At 45.3% G+C, this 19,687-nt stretch overlaps 1 protein-coding gene across 7 annotated transcripts; it reads left to right on the plus strand.

Moving 5' to 3' along the window:
* Window positions 1-1,848: 1,848 nt before the first annotated feature.
* On the plus strand, window positions 1,849-19,654 carry ubtfl (upstream binding transcription factor, like). 7 transcript variants are annotated; one of them, XM_033650490.2, is made up of 20 exons: window positions 1,849-2,747; window positions 4,484-4,579; window positions 4,752-4,930; window positions 7,666-7,749; window positions 8,735-8,890; window positions 9,033-9,097; window positions 9,226-9,346; window positions 9,466-9,576; window positions 11,073-11,200; window positions 11,425-11,566; window positions 11,666-11,707; window positions 11,997-12,110; window positions 12,195-12,353; window positions 12,726-12,854; window positions 13,399-13,496; window positions 13,865-14,054; window positions 15,587-15,634; window positions 18,302-18,436; window positions 18,583-18,684; window positions 19,192-19,654. In XM_033650490.2, the coding sequence occupies exons 2-20, from the start codon at window positions 4,519-4,521 to the stop codon at window positions 19,270-19,272; spliced, it is 2,145 nt and encodes a 714-aa protein (XP_033506381.1). In that variant the 5' UTR covers window positions 1,849-2,747; window positions 4,484-4,518; the 3' UTR covers window positions 19,273-19,654. The 7 variants fall into 7 exon arrangements, with proteins under 7 accessions (XP_033506381.1, XP_033506383.1, XP_033506384.1 ...); XM_033650492.2 differs by having other exon boundaries at window positions 18,586-18,684; XM_033650493.2 differs by having other exon boundaries at window positions 12,726-12,836.
* The last annotated feature ends 33 nt before the right edge of the window (window positions 19,655-19,687 follow it).

The following is a 19,687-nucleotide window of genomic DNA, read 5'->3' on the forward strand; positions in this document are numbered from 1 at the left end:
GCTGGAGAGGTGCCAGTTCACCTCCTGGGCACTGCTGAGGTGCCCTTGAGCAAGGCACCGAAACCCCCAACCACTCAGGGCGCCTGACATCTCTCCACTTTGTGCATGTATAGGTCCTGTTTGTGCATGTGTGTGTCTTTCGGACCTGTGTGTTAATGACAAGCAAGAGTGAAAACATTGGATTTCCCCTCAGGGGATTAATAAAGTAAATAAACTTAAACACATCATTTCCAGCATCAGCCCACTCTGCAGCTCCGGGGAGATGACAACGGATGACGAACACACACACACACACACACACACACACAGAAATGCCAGTAGGCTGAAAACAAAAAACAGGAGGAAGAACATTGTTCCTCCTCTATCCATGAACCAACGGGAGCAGGCGTCAAGTCACTCAAAGAGTCCCGCAGTCAGTGATTGTGGCTATAGCCCACTGCTCTGACAGTCATTGATCCTTATCCAAACACAGACGGAAGGTGAGCTCTCAGGTCCTGGTCAGCTTCATCAGGTGCTGCATGAATATATTCTTCACCCACGGTCACAGTAAGTCTTGCAGGGAACAGCAGGCCGTAGCAACTTCTTCTTCATGTCCACATACTCCGTGCGCCTTTGTTGGATATCAGCTGGAAGATGTTGAAATACCCGAAAAGTTGTACCATTCCAAGACAGCTTTTTGGTCTTGGTCGCAGCCCCCAAGATGAGCTGCTGATTGCTCCATCTCAACAGCTGCACAGTAGACGGCCTCGTGGTTCTCCTGGGTCGGGCACAGGCTGCCGATGCTGAAAGAAGACTGCCTGGGCTTTCCTGCAAATTTGCACAATTCCTGTTTAAAACGGGCTATGGATTTGTCAGATATTTCACGTGCAGGTAAAAAGTCATGAAGCCCTTAAAATCTACTTCATGTGTTCATTAAGGGCTTTTTACATTAACATGTTTCAGTGGTGAAAGTCACAGGGCTCTTAAAATCTATGTCATGTGTTTCATAAGGGTATTTTAAATTAAGGTGTTTTAAGGGTAAAGTTATGAATCCCTCAAATTTTAAGTCACGTGTTTATAAAGGGCTTTTACAAATAAAGTGTTTTATGGGGAAAGTCATCCAGCCCTTAAAATCCATCTAATGTATTAATTAAGGGCTTTTAAAAATCAAAGTGTTTTAATGAGAAATTCACGAAGCCCTTAAAACCTATCCATGTGTTCATTAAGGGCTTTTAAAAATAAGGTATTCTAGTGGTGAAAGTCACAAGGCCCTTGAAGACTATTTCATGTGTTTAGTAATAGTATTTCAAATTAAGGTGTTTTAGGGGGAAAGTCATTAAGTGATCAAATCTACATCATGTGTTCATTAAGGGCTTTTAAATCAAAGGGTTTTGAGGAGAAATTCATTAAGCCCTTAAAAGATCCTCCTCACGTGTTCATTAATGGCTTGTAAAACTAAGGTGTTTTAAGGGAAATTGTTTTTCAAATTAAAGGATAAATTAAGGATCTTGATTTATGTTAAGATGTTATTAAGATGTTAAGGGTCCATCAAGGGGATTTTAAGGGATGGTTGTTTGGGGGAGTCAGTGAACTTGTTACTGACCAACAGTTTGATTTGTTGATCATCCTGACCAGCAGGGGGCGGTAAACATCCAGGACACACACACACACACACACACACGCACGCACACACACATTGATTAATTGATGATTTATTATATTAATGTGAAAAACTTACTAATAAAGTAAAAATAAAGTCACTTACAGTCTGTTGAAAGTGTTTGATTAATTTTTTTTATTATTATTTTTTTAACTGCACACCCCCCCCCCCCCCCCCCCCCCCCCCTCCCCACACACACACACACACACACACACACACACACACACACACACACTCACACACCCACCCGCACACACACCTGTGGACAGTTCCCCGGAGGAGGAGGAGGGGGAGGGGGAGGAGGAAGAGGAGGACAGGTGTATCGAACAGCAGGCTATATTGGCTGTGTGACGCATTGATTGATCGGTGATTGACTTCACGGCCCAGTGTGGGAGGGGACCGGTGACTGTGGCAGATCACACCCGGCAGACGGTGTGTTCTCAGCGGGCAGGATGCCATGTGGATGCGGGCTGCTGTCCTGCAGGATGCAGGTTACACCGCCGCCTCCGAGCCGCTGATTAGCACCGCGACAGGCCGGGGAGGGAGACCCGAGCAGCCCGCAGACCTGATGACTTTCTGCACACTCGGGTGCTTCCTCCGGAGCAGACAGGCAGCCGCTCTCCTCCGCGTCTCCCCGGCCGCATCTCTGTTGGCGGCTGGCCGTCGGGTCCCCGGGCCCCAGTCCTCTGTCTCCCCGCCGGTTTCAGCATCTGGACCCGGACCAGGTTCAAGTCAGGAGGGGAGGTTTCCAGCAAAGGACGCTGTCGCAGTTACATTTTGAACACAGTGACAAAATGCGACGTTGAAACACACAAAGTGAAGCTGACAGTTGTTGATGTTAAGTAGTTTTCAGCGGGTTTGGCTGCTGTTTTCCCCGCTGTCTCTGGTTTCATCCTCCGCCTTTGTCCTCATGTTTTCTCCCGGAGTTCCTCCCCCTGCGGCGCTGGGCGGAGTTTCATACCGGACTAGACGCTCCTTTTGTCGGATTCGTTTCGAGCTGACTCCCCGGGGTTTACGGCTGAAAAAAACACACTTTGAAAGTCCCGAAATAATCCAAACGACCACAGTGGTGTGCAGTGTGAAGCCGGGTCTCTGTCTCAGGCTGAAGGTGAGTAGTTAGATGTGATTTTAAACAGATTTGTGGGGTTTTCTGGTCGTTTGTCCCCGAGTCACCAGAACATTCATGGCGGCTTCGCAGTGGAGGCTTGTGGGGCAGCAGCGAGTCATCCAGCCGCTCAGCACCGAAACCACCACATGCAGCAGTTTGGCACTTGAATACCTGACAGCACAGAAACATCTCATCATTTTCAGGCCGATATTTTTACAACCAAACACACACATGTCGACGGATTCTGTCATTTTAGCAGTTTTGCTAAATGATGCGATTAACGTTATGTGCTGCACGTGTCAAACATGACTTCAAACAGGTTTTTATTTGATGCCGTGTTTTTCACCTCTTCGCTAAAATCGCAGTTTAAATACGTTTAATGACAAAGCTTGACGCTAGCTTGTGTCTCGAGTAGCTCTGTGCGTGCCAGCGGAAGCTACGTGGTGACTCCTGCCGGAGGACGGACGCCATTACCGGGGCAGCTGGAGCCTGGCGGCCCGCTGGGCTCAGTTGTCGCGGTGCGGTCACGTCTCAGCGACAAACTGCATTTACAAACCATAAAACTAAAGTCAGCCGCAGACACGTCTCATGTAACTCGAGTTAATACGCTCATCAGAGGATTTTGGTGATTTCGGCTCGTAAACAGTTTATTTCAACAAACTTGTTGAGAGCAGACCCGACCGGCTCTCTACCGCCCTCCGTGCCTTATTTTGGGTGAAGCATTTTTCACAAAGAGCCAGTTTCAAACTTCATGTTAAAAAGATAAAATAAAAGCTTCGTGGTGTGTTGGGTTTATGCCGAACTGGAGATTTGCTCACACAGTTTGGTGTGAACGTCTCACCTGAGCTGTGTGTGTCACTGTGATCACACCTGATTTAAAGTGGCAGATTGTTGAACGGAGTTTGGTCCAGTCCAGTCTGCCCTCTGACTGACCTGCTCCGGGTCAAACCGCTCTGAGCTCACCGACAGCTGCTCAGCTCTTTCACACACTCTGTGTGTCTCACCAGAGGTACCGACACAAACCTCCTGGTCTGCGACCCTCAGTTTGACCTTGTCAGCGGGCCGCGGTGACGCCACAGCCGGGGAAAGGTTGCCTCGCCCGGTCAGTCAGTCAGTCAGTCAGTCAGTCAGGGTCAGGACAGGCCGGGATCAGAGCGCTGTGGGCGGGCAGGAGCAGGCGGAGCAGCCGCTCAGAAATCTGTGATCACAACCAAACAAACCTGTAATATAATGCAGTTATTATAATAATGATAATATTCTGACAGCTTCAGTTCGGTTACTTGTTTCCTTTTTTTGTTTTAGAGAATTCAGCTGAATCACAGGTGTAATTTTCATCATCACCTGTCATCAGACATAAGTGATGATGAGGTCACATGACAACAGATCAGTCTCCATGACAACCGCAGATGAGGCCCATGTGATTCAGCTGAAAGCTCTGTGACCTTTCAGTCTCACTGTGGAAGACATTAGATCACACAGGTGTCCCTACTGAGGTGGACAGCTGTGGTGTAGTGGTGGTTGATGAGGTGGGTGCAGTGCCAGGTCCACAGGTAGGTCACTGATGAGGAGGTGGACAGACTCTCCTATTACAGAGCCTGTTCAGCTGCTCGGTGGGTCTACCTGAGCGTACCCTGCACTACACCACTGCTGGACACTGAGTGCAATGTGGACATGTCTCTGTATTAATGTGCGTGCGTGCGTGTGTGTGTGTGTGTGTGTGTGTGTGTGTGTGGCAGAGGGAGGGGGCGGAGTCTTCTCCGTCAGTCGCTGCATGATGAACGGCAGCAGCAGCGTCTCCACGGCTCAGAGTGCCAGGATCAAAAGTGAACCAGGTAACTGCTCACTTCCTCTGACCTCATCAACACCTGTCTCACTCTCCTGTCCCCTCTGTCATGTTTTACTCTCTGCTGTGTCTCGCTGTGATGTGCTGCTGTACCTGACAAGTGTGTGTGTGTGTGTGTGTGTGTGTGTGTGTGTGTGTGTGTGTGTGTGTGTGTGTGTCAGCAGATGATTGGTCAAAGGAGGACTGTCTGACTCTGTTGGAGAGGATTCGCAGTCTCCTGCCGGACGCAGACGGGATGAAGTATAAGACCACAGAGTCGCACTTCGACTGGGACAAAGTTTGTTTCGGCAGCTTCACCGCAGAAATGTGCCGCCAGAAATGGCAGAAAGTCTCATCAGAGGTACACATCACCATGGCAACCATCCCATAACTTCATTCTGCTGTTTGGTCTGTTTAATCCTCTTAAAACTGCAGGATTCAAATCCCCTAATTTATTCCAGTCCATGAGGAGTGTCTCCAATAATTAGTCCCACATCTAATAAACCTGTAAAAATCTCTTTAATTAGCAGCTAAGAATATTTAACTGAAATCCCTTAACCTGAAAAGCTCCTTAAAGCTTCTGTATGTAAGTGTCAGTAACCTCTCTCTCTGAGGTCATTAGTGAGCTGCAGTCAGTGTCCTGCGTGGTGATGAGCGAGGGCCTGAATGTCAGCGACAACAGTGACAAACAGCGTATGGACTGACGGACCGTCATCATGTTGACAGAAAGCAGAGAAATAATATTTAGAATAACATTATTATCTCTAATGATCCTATATTCCATTCAGACCATCGGCTCTGTGATACGAACGAGCTCACTGTTCCACGTAGCGTAGCTTTACAGCTACATGGCTAAGCTAAGCTCAGGTTATGGTCGTTAGCCGCCCTGCTAGCTGTAACTTAGCTACACTGCGTGGGTCTAGTTTTGGTTGCTTCATAGCTGATAGAGTAATTTGCAAACCAGCTGCTGGAGTCTGGAGGAGTTAACTGATATCCACTCAAGATAGTATTTTGCTACGTTAGCTTGCTAGCAGTTTGTCCAGACGTTAGCTCAGGTTAGGGTTAGCTCATTGGCTGCTGCATCACTCTTGGCTGGTAGAAAGCTCTTGTACCGTTACATCAGTTATGGTTGGCAAAAACAACACCATTTGTCACATTAGCGGTGAAGTAATTTGGAAAGCTAGCCAGCTGATGTGTCCACTCAGTATTTTGCTTGTGATGACGTTACAGAGAAAGTAAGCTAAGGTTAGCCAGCTAGCTGTAACTAAGCTAGATTATATTGATACGGTGTTGGCTACTTCGCTAAATTTGCGGCAAGTTGACAAATTGACCAATCCAATCAGCCCTGGAGTCTGGATATCGTCAAAGACATTCATCACTTAAGACAGTATTTTGTTCCGTTAGCTAGCTAACTTGGTCTGCATTAGAAAGCAAGCTAATGTTATCTAGCATTAGCTAGCTAAAACTACGCTGTCATAATGTTTTTTGTTGTTTGATGAAGACTGATGTGGGCCACAGGCTGACACGTGTTGGCTACACGCGGTAAAGTTAAGTGTAAGTTAAAATAACCCTGTGGAGGAATCCACAAGAAAAGCACTCAGATCACTTGTGATGAATTTATTAATGACTAACGTTTCGACGCCAACTGCGTCTTCATCAGAGTCAAACAGTACAGGTGCCAGGTAAGAAGGATAAAGACATAGAGACTCTTCTCATTGGTTTACAGAGAGTGGGAGGTAACCAAACACTTAGCCAGTAGTACTGTGACAGCACTCGCACAGCTCGTCAGTACCAGAATACACCACCAGTGCAGTAAAAACAATCCCATCCAAATATATACAATATATACAGTCTTAACATTGCATTACAGGAAGCAAGAGAGGTTAAGCTCCTCATTCAGTGGTTCCATGTGGTTCAGCTGTTTTGAGGGCGTGTGTTCAGATAGTGGTTTGATGCCTCAATGCCTGCGTGATGTGGGATGCATGTGTAGAAGCTTTGGACGTCGCAGGTGACTAAAATAAAGTCTTTTTCAGTCACAAAACCGTTCACAAGGTTCAAAACGTCTGTTGTATCACCAAGATAGGAGGGGAGTTTGACAACCATCTTTTCTAGGAAAAAGTTCAGATACTGTGATAAAGGCTCTGTGAGACAGCCAGTGCTGGATACTGTGGGTCTGAGAGGCAGATTGTTAAGTGCTTTGTGATTTTTGGAAGGCTGTAAAAGACTGGGCATATGGGGTGTTGCACAGACTTCTTTTCCTCCAGACCAAATGTGTTGACTAAGGGGATGTCACTTTGAGAAACACCACAGTTGACATTAATGTAACAACTGATAGAGAGGCCACACCTTTCAAAAAGAAATCGAGGTTCATTCCCCACTCCAACCTCAATCCCTCCATCATCACGTACAGCCACCTGGTAGAAAATGATTTACTTATAGCCTGTAATAAGAAAAACAAAAAGACAAACTATAAGAAAAATCTATCAGAGGCTGAAATCAAATGTCTCATTGAACTTGAAAAAAGAAATGACATTATCATAGAGTCTCTATGTGACTTGGAGGATATTTATCCTTCTTATCTGGCCCCTGTACTGTTTGACTCTGATGAAGATGCAGTTGGCATCGAAACGTTAGTCATTAATAAATTCATCACAAGCGATCTGAGTGCTTTTCTTGTGGATTCCTCCACGGGGTTATTTTGATCTATGCTGTCCTGTTCTGAGAAGCACTGACCTCCAATTGTGGAAGGGCTGAAGCACAAGAGATTCCCTCTACCTTAAGTGTAAGTTAGTCTGCAGTAAAGTTAAGTGTAAGTGGTCTGCGGTAGAGTTAAGTACAAGTCTGTATGAGCTGTATAAATGTGTACCATGAGTACATTTCCAGAGGCAGGTTGAATAGATGGATGAATGAATGAATGAATGAATGAATGAATGAATGAATGGGAGGATCGAGGACAGATCTCTGAGGAACTCCACTGTGACACTTTGACCTTTCTGAGGAGTCGTCATCAGAGGAGATGAAGCAGGATGTAGTAAACGAGTGAGGACTCACAGGTTCTGGTGTTTCTAACGAACACTGTCTTGTTTTGGGTTTCAGGTTCGAAAGTACAGAACAATGACGGAGCTCATCGTGGACGCCATGGAGTTCGTCAAGAATCCGTATAAAGGCAAGAAACTGAAGGTGAGACTGCTGATCCTCCCTCAGAGAGACCAGGGACAGGTTGCACAAAAGACCTTAGGTTAAGAGTTTTGTCAAAGTCGAGGTTAAGGATTTCCTTAAAATGAAATTGGTTCCACAAAACACCCATAAGTCTTCTCCTTAAGGTTTACTTAAGGGGCAGCAGTAGCTCAGTCCATGGGGACTTGGGTTGGGAACCAGAGGGTCGTTGTTCAAGTCTCGGTCCAGACCAAATATGGTGTGTGGACTGGTAGCTGGAGAGGTGCCAGTTCACTGCCGAGGTGCCCTCAAGAAAGGCACCGACCCCCCCCCCAACCGCTCGGGGCGCCTGTCCATGGGCAGCCCCCTCACTCTGACATCTCTCCACTTAGTGCATGTGTGTGTATTTCTGACCTGTGTGTTAATGACAAGGGAGTGGAATAACTGAATTTCCCCTCAGGGGATTAATAAAGTGTGATAAAAAGTGATTAAAAAATAAAATAAAATGTTCACTTAAGTGCAACATGACAGAGTTTTTGGTGATAAATAAAAACTAACCCTAACCCTGATCCTTTGGATCAGATTTATTCTTCCTCTGATGATATTCCTCCAGACGTTTCATCTTTTCCTCCTCTGGCCTGTTTTGTTTGATTCTCTTCACTACTTCTTTCTTCTGTCAAACTATGAGCCGACTCTGAGACAATATCAGGCATCACAAACAAACAGTCTCCATGGAAACTGTAACCGCTGTAATATAGCTTTCAACTCAGTGAGTGAGTTTTTCCTTAACTAAGGAAACTTTTAAGGGATGCTGTACAAATGTTTAAGTCCCTCAGCTGAGGAGAAATTAAACCTTAAGTGTCATACTTTAAGGACAAAACTCAAGGTGTTTAGTGCAAACAGCCCCAGGTCTCATTTACTGGAGCCAGAACAGAGACCGAACTTTAGATCAGAGTGCTCCTGTTGCTCTGACCTGTGACCTTTGACCCCAACTCTCATGTTCAAACAGACTCATCCAGATTTCCCAAAAAAACCCCTGACTCCATACTTCCGCTTCTTCATGGAGAAACGAGCCAAGTACGCCAAAATCCACCCGGAGATGAGCAACCTGGACCTGACCAAGATCCTGTCCAAGAAGTACAAAGAGCTGCCCGACAAGAAGAAGGTCTGATATAGACTCTCACACACACACACACACACACACACACACACACATTAATGTATCGTCAGCAGTGAAAGGGTTAATCCGGCGTGGTGTTGGTGACTCCTCTGCTCTTCCTTATTTTGTCTTCTTCACTTTTCTGCAGCAAAAATACATCACAGAGTTCCAGCGAGAGAAGGAGGAGTTTGAGAAGAACATGGCTCGATTCAAGTGAGTTCATCTACGACCAACTTCAAAGTAACTTCACCTCCCAGCTGACTGTTGACACCTCATTGTGAGCACTGTTATTGTTAGCATGTGTTTAGCATGTAGCGTGTCTAACGTCAGCTGACCTGCAGGGAGGACCATCCGGAGCTGATCGAGGAGAGGAAGAAGTCCGACCTGCCAGAGAAACCCAAAACTCCTCAACAGCTGTGGTACAACCACGAGAAGAAGACCTACATGAAGCTCCACCCAGAGGTACACACACAATACACACATTATACACACTGAGACACACTCACAGTGGGTGTGTGTGTGTGGTGTCATATAAACACACAGTCAGTCAGTCAGTGAGTGAATGTGTTTGTTGTGTGCAGGTGAGTCAGAAGGAGCTGAAGGAGGCTCTGAGGAGACAGTGGTCCCAACTGTCTGACAAGAGAAGACTCAAGTGGATCAGCAAAGCCCTGGAGCTCCAGAAGGACTATGAGGTACCAGAACCAGACCAGACTTAGCTGAGCCAGACTGAACTGATCCAGACTGATCCAGACTGACCTGAACCAGACTGATCCAGACTGACCTGAACCAGACTGAACTGAACCAGACTGATCCAGACTGACCTGATCCAGACTGATCCAGACTGACCTGAACCAGACTGATCCAGACTGACCTGAACCAGACTGAACTGAACCAGACTGATCCAGACTGATCCAGACTGAACTGATTCAGACTGATCCAGACTGACCTGAACCAGACTGATCCAGACTGACCTGAACCAGACTGAACTGAACCAGACTGATCCAGACTGATCCAGACTGAACTGATCCAGACTGATCCAGACTGACCTGAACCAGACTGATCCAGACTGACCTGAACCAGACTGACCTGAACCAGACTGATCCAGACTGATCTGAACCAGACTGACCTGAACCAGACTGATCCAGACTGATCCAGACTGAACTGAACCAGACTGATCCAGACTGACCTGAACCAGACTGAACTGAACCAGACTGATCCAGACTGACCTGAACCAGACTGATCCAGACTGAACTGAACCAGACTGATCCAGACTGAACTGATCCAGACTGACCTGAACCAGACTGAACTGAACCAGACTGAACTGAACCAGACTGATCCAGACTGACCTGAACCAGACTGATCCAGACTGACCTGAACCAGACTGAACTGAACCAGACTGATCCAGACTGACCTGAACCAGACTGATCCAGACTGACCTGAACCAGACTGATCCAGACTGACCTGAACCAGACTGAACTGAACCAGACTGATCCAGACTGACCTGAACCAGACAGATCCAGACTGACCTGAACCAGACTGATCCAGACTGACCTGAACCAGACTGACCTGAACCAGACTGATCCAGACTGATCTGAACCAGACTGACCTGAACCAGACTGATCCAGACTGACCTGAACCAGACTGATCCAGACTGAACTGAACCAGACTGATCCAGACTGACCTGAACCAGACTGAACTGAACCAGACTGAACTGAACCAGACTGATCCAGACTGACCTGAACCAGACTGATCCAGACTGAACTGAACCAGACTGATCCAGACTGAACTGATGCAGACTGAACTGATCCAGACTGACGTGAACCAGACTGAACTGAACCAGACTGAACTGAACCAGACTGATCCAGACTGACCTGAACCAGACTGATCCAGACTGACCTGAACCAGACTGAACTGAACCAGACAGATCCAGACTGACCTGAACCAGACTGATCCAGACTGACCTGAACCAGACTGAACTGAACCAGACTGATCCAGACTGACCTGAACCAGACTGATCCAGACTGACCTGAACCAGACTGAACTGAACCAGACTTAACCAGACTGAACCAGTCTAGACCAGACCGAACCAGATTGAACCAGACTGAAGCCAGATGATTCTCAGCATGAGCAGGTGTCTGGACTGAGATCACATGTTGATCTGTGTGATGTCATGTGTGATGTCATGCAGGGCAGTATGAGAGCGTATCATGAAGCTCACCCTGACGTGAACTCTGACGATCACGTCCGCTCGGTCCTCACTAAAGCAGAGAGACAGCTGAAGGACAAGTTTGACGGACGGCCTACGAAACCACCGCCGTGAGTCTGAATTCACTCTCTGCTAACGAGCTAAATGCTAACGAGCTAAATGCTAATGAGCTAAATGCTAATGCGCCCATGAACAGGAAGTTTATCAGCTGATGTTCGATGAGTAAGAGGGTAATGAAATGGTGACAGGACGCCGGTGACCTAGCGAATGTTGACAGGATGTTAGTGTGTGTTTGGAGAGTGGGCGTGGCTAACAGCTGTGTGTTCCCGGCCAGTAACGGCTACTCTCTGTACTGTGCGGAGCTGATGGTGAACATGAAGGACGTCCCGAGCACGGAGCGGATGGTGCTGTGCAGTAAACAGTGGAAGATGATGACGCAGAAAGAGAAGGACATGTTCCAGAAACGCTGCGAGCAGGTTGGTGTCAACACGCCAGCATCGCACCAGGATTCACCTCCTCTTAATGTGAAATCTGCTCTCACTTCCTGTTTCTGTCTAATCTTTGTGTTTCAACAGAGAAAGAAGCAGTACGACATCGACCTGCAGCGGTTTCTGGAGGTACGTCAACATGGCATCATCAGCTGCTTCCTGCAGATGTAAAAACATGAACCAGCTCAGTGCAAACACTGAAACGCCTCCGTCAGAAAAAGTTACCTCTGTTTGTAAAGAGTTCACAGACAGACAGAGCTTCACACACAGGAAGTTAATCCGACCGCAACAGGAAACAATCCATCAAATATTCATCCGATAAAATCGCAGTTCACAAACTCAGACAGGAAGTCAAAGACACGACGACGTGAACACTGAGGGTCGATATGAACGTAACGTCGGCTTGTTTGTTTTTCAGAGTCTCCCGGAGGAGGAACGAGATCGAGTCATGGGTGAGGAGAAACTGGGTGGAGCCAGACTGGGAGGGGGTGTGGCCGCCAGCCCGCACAGAGCCAAGTCTCCTTCTGTCAAGGTCTGAACGTTCTTCTTTAACTCCAGGTCGGATCCCTGTGACTGTGAACTCACTTGTCAGGTGGTGTTTCTCCTGTTCTCCCAGGAGCGGTGTCGGGAGGCGGAGCCAGAGACGTGGGCACCTGCCGGACCACCGAAAGACAGACGGGATGGGAAGAAGGCGGCGAAGCTTCCAGTGACGCCAAAAACAGCCGAGGAGATGTGGCAGCACAGTGTGATCGGAGACTACCTGGCTAAATACAGAGTGAGATCATTATTATTGTTGTTGTTGTCAATATTCACCTTCAGTTTGATCAGCTGTCGACAAAAACACCTCAGATTCATTAAACACTTTTATTCACACTAATGACGCTCCGCCTCTTTCACCTTGAATGTTTTCAGAAATAAACTTTGTGAATTGTCTGGTTGAGATATCAGAATGTTATTTCCTGTTTGAAGCGGTGAGAGAGAACTAGACTCCGCCCAGCGAGCAGGCATTTATCCAATCAGTGCATTTGATGATACATCATCAGTGTGAATGGCATGAAGCAGCAGCGCGCCCCACAGCGTCCACACAGGAACTGGGGGAAATGTAGCGTACAGGGTTTGACTGTTGGTCATGTGACTTGCTCTGCAGAGCGACCGCAGGAAGGCTCAGGTGGCGATGGAGGCGGCCTGGAAGTCGATGGAGAAGAAGGAGAAGATTCCTTGGATCAAGAAGGCAGCAGAGGATCAGAAGCGTTACGAGGTTCAGTACCATCCCGTGGTCAGTGAGCCACACCCCCCCATACACTGACCCCGCCCACCTCTGAATTTTTTCAATTAAAGAAAAACGAAAAGTCACCAAACGTGTTTACAGAAACTAAAATATTTTGAAAGAAAGCATGCCTGTCCAACCACCTCGGGTTAAAAAGGCGTGTTTTCTTTTTCAAGTTGCCCGATACATTGTACGAGGAAAAAAATGACCAAAAATTTTCGGAAAAAAAGAACGCCAAACACTTGTTGAAGAAAAACAAATAGCTGGAATTTTAAAGAAAAGAAAATTGTCAAAAAATTTCAAAGAAAAAAAAGTGCCGATTTTTATTTTAAAGAAAACATACGTAGAAGTCACGTTTTCTTTAACACCACAAAAAGTTTTCTCACTTCATTCATGAATTTAAATGTTAATCTGTTTAACTGTGTATTGATTGGAAGCTGTCACACTGACAGGATATAGTATTAATACTCTAAACAACCCCCCTGTCATCCCTCTGTGGACGCGTCTCATGGAATTTGTACAAGGCGTTGCACTGACTGTGGGTGTCCTGCAGAGGGAGCTGTTGGAGATGAGAGCTCCAGCGGCGGCAGCGGCGCCGGCTCAGAGCCAGAGGAAACCCAAGTTTGATGGAGAACCGAAGAAACCTCCAGTGTGAGTCTGACTGTCGCTCTCATGTTGAGTTCACTGACACCGACAGGAAGTGTTTAACGAGCTGAACTGATGATGTAATGATGAACTGACGCTGTGCTAACGAACAGCTCATTACACGCTGTGTTTTACTGCAGCTTTATTTCACTGTTTCCATCACGACTTCAACAGTCAGCTGGTCGTTATGTTCTGGATTAATCAGCCAATGAATGAATGAATGAGTGATGTGTTTGGTGGCAGACGTTCACTGTAGAATCCAGCATGTTGGAGAAATCTTGACATGTTTGGAGGAACCAATGAACTTCTGTCTTCCTTAAAGAGTTTAAGCGGCCTTGCAGTAAGCCCCTCCCCCTGCTGACTCTGTCCAATAGGAGCGGGTATCAGATGTTCTCCCAGGAGCTGCTGACCAACGGCGAGCTGAATCACTTCAGCCTGAAGGAGCGCATGGTGGAGATCGGGAAGAGGTGGCACAAATTGAGCCAGAGTCAGAAAGACAAGTACAAGAAGATGGTGGAGGAGCAGCAGGTGGAGTACAAGGCCGAGCTGGAGGACTGGGTCAAGGTAACTCACACTGTCGCCACGGCAACCGCCCATGTCTGGAGAACAGCGTCCGTTCAGCACCTGATGGCGCCCGACGTGTAACATGAACCATAAAACTTTATTCATCTGAAGGGAAAATTGAATTGAACGAACAACTTTATGAACGATGCAACAACGACAGAGAAACGTGAACTAAACACAGCTGCAGCTTTATTTATCATCTTCATCGTCTTCATCATCATCAACAGTTTCAGAGAGGCAGCTGTGACGCTCCTCCGCCTGTTGCTCATTAAATATCTATTTTAAAAAAACTCAGCAAAATCTGAACCCGAGACATTAAACAGAAAACAGCTAAAATATTAATGAGATGGAAAATAAACGAAGTCAGTGTAAACAGGAGTACAGTGAGTGTAAACGTCAATAAAAAGGGACTGTTGTATATTTATCGGGGGGGGGGGGGGGGGGGGGGGGCGGCGGTCTGATGATTGTAAGTGTGCTGGTGATTTCTACCTGACGAAACACGCAGAGTCAGAAACTCGTCTTTCTGTACGTTTAACTCAAACAGTACAGACTGAGCTGAGTACGCAGAGCGAGGCTGTCAGGGATCTTTAACCAGCGTCTCATCCAGTCACGCCCTCTGACATCACGTGAAGCACTCGCAGCTTGTTCCACGCCGACAGACGGTAAACGTCATGTGGGCCACTCGATCCTCTGACGTCCTGACGAGACATAAAATGCAGCGTTACATCACGTTCTCTCTGACGACGGCTCAGAGGCCGAAAAGTTTCCGTTACAGAGGTGTTACATGCTGCATAGATTTGACATAAATGTATAATGTTTATTATAGTGTTGATTACCTTTTAAATTACATTCATAATTTCCATCACAAACGTTAAAGGTTGGAGATGAAGAAAGCCTCAGTTTGTCCCTCCTGTGGATGATGCTGGTGCCTTCGGACAAACGCTTTGTTTTTAGCCCAATGTATGTTTTTCTTTTTTCTGATGGAAGTGCGTATTGCACATGATGTGTTCAAGGACCACTGGAAAAAGAAAATTGCAAAGAAAAAAAAAAATACAATGGCCAAATTTTTCTAAAGAACCTCCAAACCTTCGTGAGGACGTCACAAGCGCCGCGGGGTCAGAGGCGATGGGTTCTTTAAAACTCACCCAGTACTTTAAAAATGACAAAAACTTTAAAGAAAAACATTAGTAATATAATGAATACCAAAAACGTAATTGACACACTTTTTTTCACCATCCCCCGCCGTAAGTGACGAACAGTCCCTAAAGTACACAGAGAGGTCAGAGCCAATCACAGCTCAGCCAGCTTTCATGATGTGACTGTTGCTAAGCGAAGTTGCTCTGACGCCAGTCTGTGGATGAAGATGGACAACACGTCCCACAGAGCTGAACCGTCGTCCTCTGGTGACACCATTTAGGGATTGGGGGCGGAGCCAGCCACCAGGGGATGTTTTGTCGTAGCGTCCATCTTTATTAATCAGTCTGTGTGACACACAAACAATGAATGTCTAATTTTGTTGTTGTTGTCTTCAGTCTCTGTCTCCTCAGGACCGAGCCGTCTACAAAGAGTTCTCCTCCTCGGTGAGTGTGGAAAGTTTTTGTCCAATCACAGTCGTTTACAATAACTCTGGGTAGAAACACGGCATCACATAAATAAAATCAAATGACGCTGAACAAACGCTGCATCAGTTGGTCCGATTTCAGCCACCTGGAAAAATCCGTATCAGTGTTTCAGAGCCAGACTCCATCAGTTGCTGTGTGAGGAGCAGATATCTGAATACAGCTGTAGGTGTCGTAGGTGACGTGTGTCCACAGCAGGACGCTGCTCAGCTTCTGTCTCTGTGAGTTTCATTCATCACAGCTGAAACCTCAACAACACAGAACAGCAGATGATCCCAGCAGAAGCATCTCAGAGGTTTAACTAACGTTCTTTAAACGTTGCAGCTCAACCCTTCACAGATCGTACAGATCTGTCTGTTCAGCCAGCCGTCCAGCTGGAAGTGACTGTCGTTAGCTTGACATCACGATGATTCAGTCTAGAGTCCGTGTTTTTATTCTTCTCTCTGTCCCATGAACTGCAGCTAACATTAGCGAAGCTAGCAGCAGAATACATGGACACTGAGCTAACATGATGTTGATGCTAATCACAGTCGGTTCATTAACAGTTTAGGTTTTTTACATTCAGGGAATTTGTTTTAGTGCTGAGACATAAAAAACATCCTGAATATAAAACAGAAAAAAACACAATAAAGAGTTCAGTTTATTAAATTCGTACAGCTGCACAACGACTGCACTGATATACATGAACAATACCACGTTAGCTTGTGTTTATTTAGTGGTAGTTATATTAGTGTAATGTCAGAAATCCATCATAAGCTAACAGGACCTGAGCTAACGTTAGTAGTGTTTATCTATAGCTAACCAGCTAATTGCATTTTTTCAGTAAAATCTTTCACAAGCGGAAAGAAGCACCAAAATTGGCACTAATACTCCTTGGGGGCTGTTCATTTGATAAAATCCATTAGCCACGCAAAAATCAAGATGGCCACCATTTTTTCCAAGATGGCCGCCAATTCAATCCCAGAAATGCTATTTTGGGAGCAACTTTGTGTAAAATTGTCCAATAAGTATAATCTTGATATCTAATCATACATTTTTGACCACAGAGAGGACAGATTATTGTATTGGAGAGGCCAAGAAGCTTCCTTCTACCATATTTCAGCCATTGAAAGAAAATATTATGCTTACTGATCTCTGGGCTGCTACACATGGCGTAGGGCAGAGTGGCTTAAGATGAGCCAGTGGGTAAGTTGACCCACACACTGTTTTTAAATTAGTTTATAACCCTAACCCTAAGCCATCCCTCCTACTCGAGGTGCTCTACTCCAGCATGTAAAGCATGCTACCTACCAGGCAGGATGCATGTGGGGTCAGTCAGTAGTTTGTCAACCAGAAGCACAAAGTCCTGCTGACTGGGGATGGACCAAGAAAGGTGATCTGTGGCAGCTCTTGTGGACTGATCTCCCCCCTATTGCAGAAAGTTGCCAAGAACTGACCAAGTGTGGTTGCAAATTTGAATGTCGTGGAAGGTGCAAATGCTACCGCTTTGGTCTTGCTTGCACAGCACTGTGTAGCTGCAGATGTGAAGATTAGGCTCTGTTTCATAGGTTAGTTAGAGCATAGTTTAGTTATACTCTAACACAATTGTTGAGTCTAGAATGTTAAGGTTATTGACATTACAGATGAATTTGATATGAAAAATGTACATTGATTCTAAAATGTTCAGGTTACACGTAATTGCATTTTACATTTTGTATGTTTTATGCTGTACAAATGACATGTACAGTAGTAAGCAAAGGATCTTCAGCTTCTCATGAGCAAATCAATTAACCGTTTTTGTACATTGCTAATAAACGTTTTGCTGGAATGATGTTGTGTTTATGCATATTTTGAGTAAATGGCATAAAGAGATATAAAAAGGATGTCTGATGTATAAATTTGAATTTTCCATAGTTAAAAACTTATAATTTGACACCAGAATCATTGAAATTGGCCCAGAAAATGAAGTTCTGTCATAAAAGATGGTTGAAATGGCGGCCATCTTTAAAAATGGCAGCCATTTTGAAATTTACGTGGCTAATGGGATTTTTCAAAAGAATGACCCAAGAGGAAAACTCAGTCAAATTTTGGTGCTTCTTTCCAGATTTTAAAGATTATTTTGCTTTTCTGCTCAGCTGTACCCATTATCCAGTGTATACCAATGAGTCATTAGCCGTTAGCCGGAATAAACTAATTTTCACTTACTAGATACATGTTTTTTTTTTCTTTTTTTTTTAAATTTGAAGTTAAATTTAGCGGGGCTAAACTACAGCTAATCCATCATAAGCTAACAGGAACAAAGCTAACATGACTTTGGTAGTGTTAGCCATTAGCAGAGCTAAGCTAAAGTTAACTCACTAGATTGATGTTTGTTTTTTTAGATTTTTAAGTTAAATTTAGGCGCGGTTAAATAAGACTAATCCAGCATAAGCTAACAGGAACAAACGACACATCAAATTCTTTTTATTAATTATTTTTTATATAAAAACACTCAAACTATAAAATAAAGAAAACTTGTTTTGTCTTTAAGCTAATGTTTAGCATTATGATCTGTTAGTGACTAACAGCAGGAAACTAACGCACCTTGCAGGTTATTGTTTGTTTCAGCGTTTAAACATGTTGTTTGTTTGTTTGTTGGTGCTTCATCAGAAACGTCGCAGCACCACAAAAGTTCGCAGCAGTCCTGGAGCTAAAGTCCGTGTGACGGCGAAGAAGGCGGCCAGTTCAAGAGCCACCACGCAAACAGTCGGCGTGAACAAGAGAGCCATGGCCTACAGAGCCAAGGTAATACACTACACAACCATGACTACACAACTACACACTGTAAAATAAATCTCATTTTATTATGTGGTTTCAGTTTTCTTTTTATTTTGTGGAGTGGACATTTTGAACCCTCAGTGCGGTCTGTCAGGTCTGTGTCTGTCTTCCAGCAGGACATGACCGACTCAGACGAGGAGAAGAGTGACTCGTCTGATTCTGACGAAGACGATGAGACTTCAGGAAGCACCGACAGCGACGATGAGGATGATGAGGTGAGAACACAAAACAAAAACTGAAGGATTTCAGGGAGCATTTAATTAATCCCTTTAAAACGACCCCAAATTAAGGGTTAGTTAGGGGATAAATGAATCTATCTATCTATCTGTCTATCTATCTATCTAGAATATCTTAATGGACTTATTTTAATTTTAAAGGGTTTTGACAGCAAAGGTCTTAAAATGAATCAGGCATGAAAGACTGATTCCTTAAAAGTACCTTAATTTTTCACTTAAGGGATTCACTACAAATCTGATATGTAAAAAACTTAATGGATTATTATACAATGTTTTTTAATGTTTTTTAAGGGTTTTGTGTTCCATCCCTGAATTTTCCCTTAAACTAAAACGTGATGGAAAAACTCAGGTTCTTTATTTTATACACGTGTGTAGGTCTTCACTGCTTACGAAAACCCTTAACTGATAAAGAAACACTTAAAACTGTATCAGGTGATTATTAACACATTATTAAAGGGAAGATTTTTTTTTTTGTCTTTTTGTCAGAATGACGATGAGGACGAGGATGACGAGGACGATGAAGATCAGACCTCCTCAGAGGAATCTAGTGACTCAGACTCGGACTAGCCCCGCCCCCTCCCCCTCATTGGAGAGGAAAGGCTGTGCAGGCCACGCCTCCTCACATGCCAATCATCCAGGCGGGCCAATGAGAGAGGGTGACGCCATGCCGCGGGGGCGGGGCCTGAAGGAGCGTTTTGTTACCCGTGTGTTTGTTTTATCGAGTGTTTGTTGGTTTTTATCTGATGAACGTTTCAGTAGGGCAGAGAGCCGTTTCTTTTGTTGTTGTTTTTTGAGCAGTGGAGGGGGCGGTGCTTGTACAGAGTTTGACAGACGGGGGAGGGGCGGAGCCTATTGGCTGTCGTTTGTTACAGCTGAGGGAGGAGCCAGTGTTCAGCCTCCAATCAGATGCCTGCCTGAGAAAATTAATTAATAAATGCACTTTTTCTCATTGTTGTTGTCTGATTTCATGATGTACTGAAAT

Source organism: Epinephelus lanceolatus, chromosome 12 (assembly GCF_041903045.1).
Source record: "Epinephelus lanceolatus isolate andai-2023 chromosome 12, ASM4190304v1, whole genome shotgun sequence".
In the NCBI taxonomy this organism is placed as follows: Eukaryota; Metazoa; Chordata; class Actinopteri; order Perciformes; family Serranidae; genus Epinephelus; species Epinephelus lanceolatus.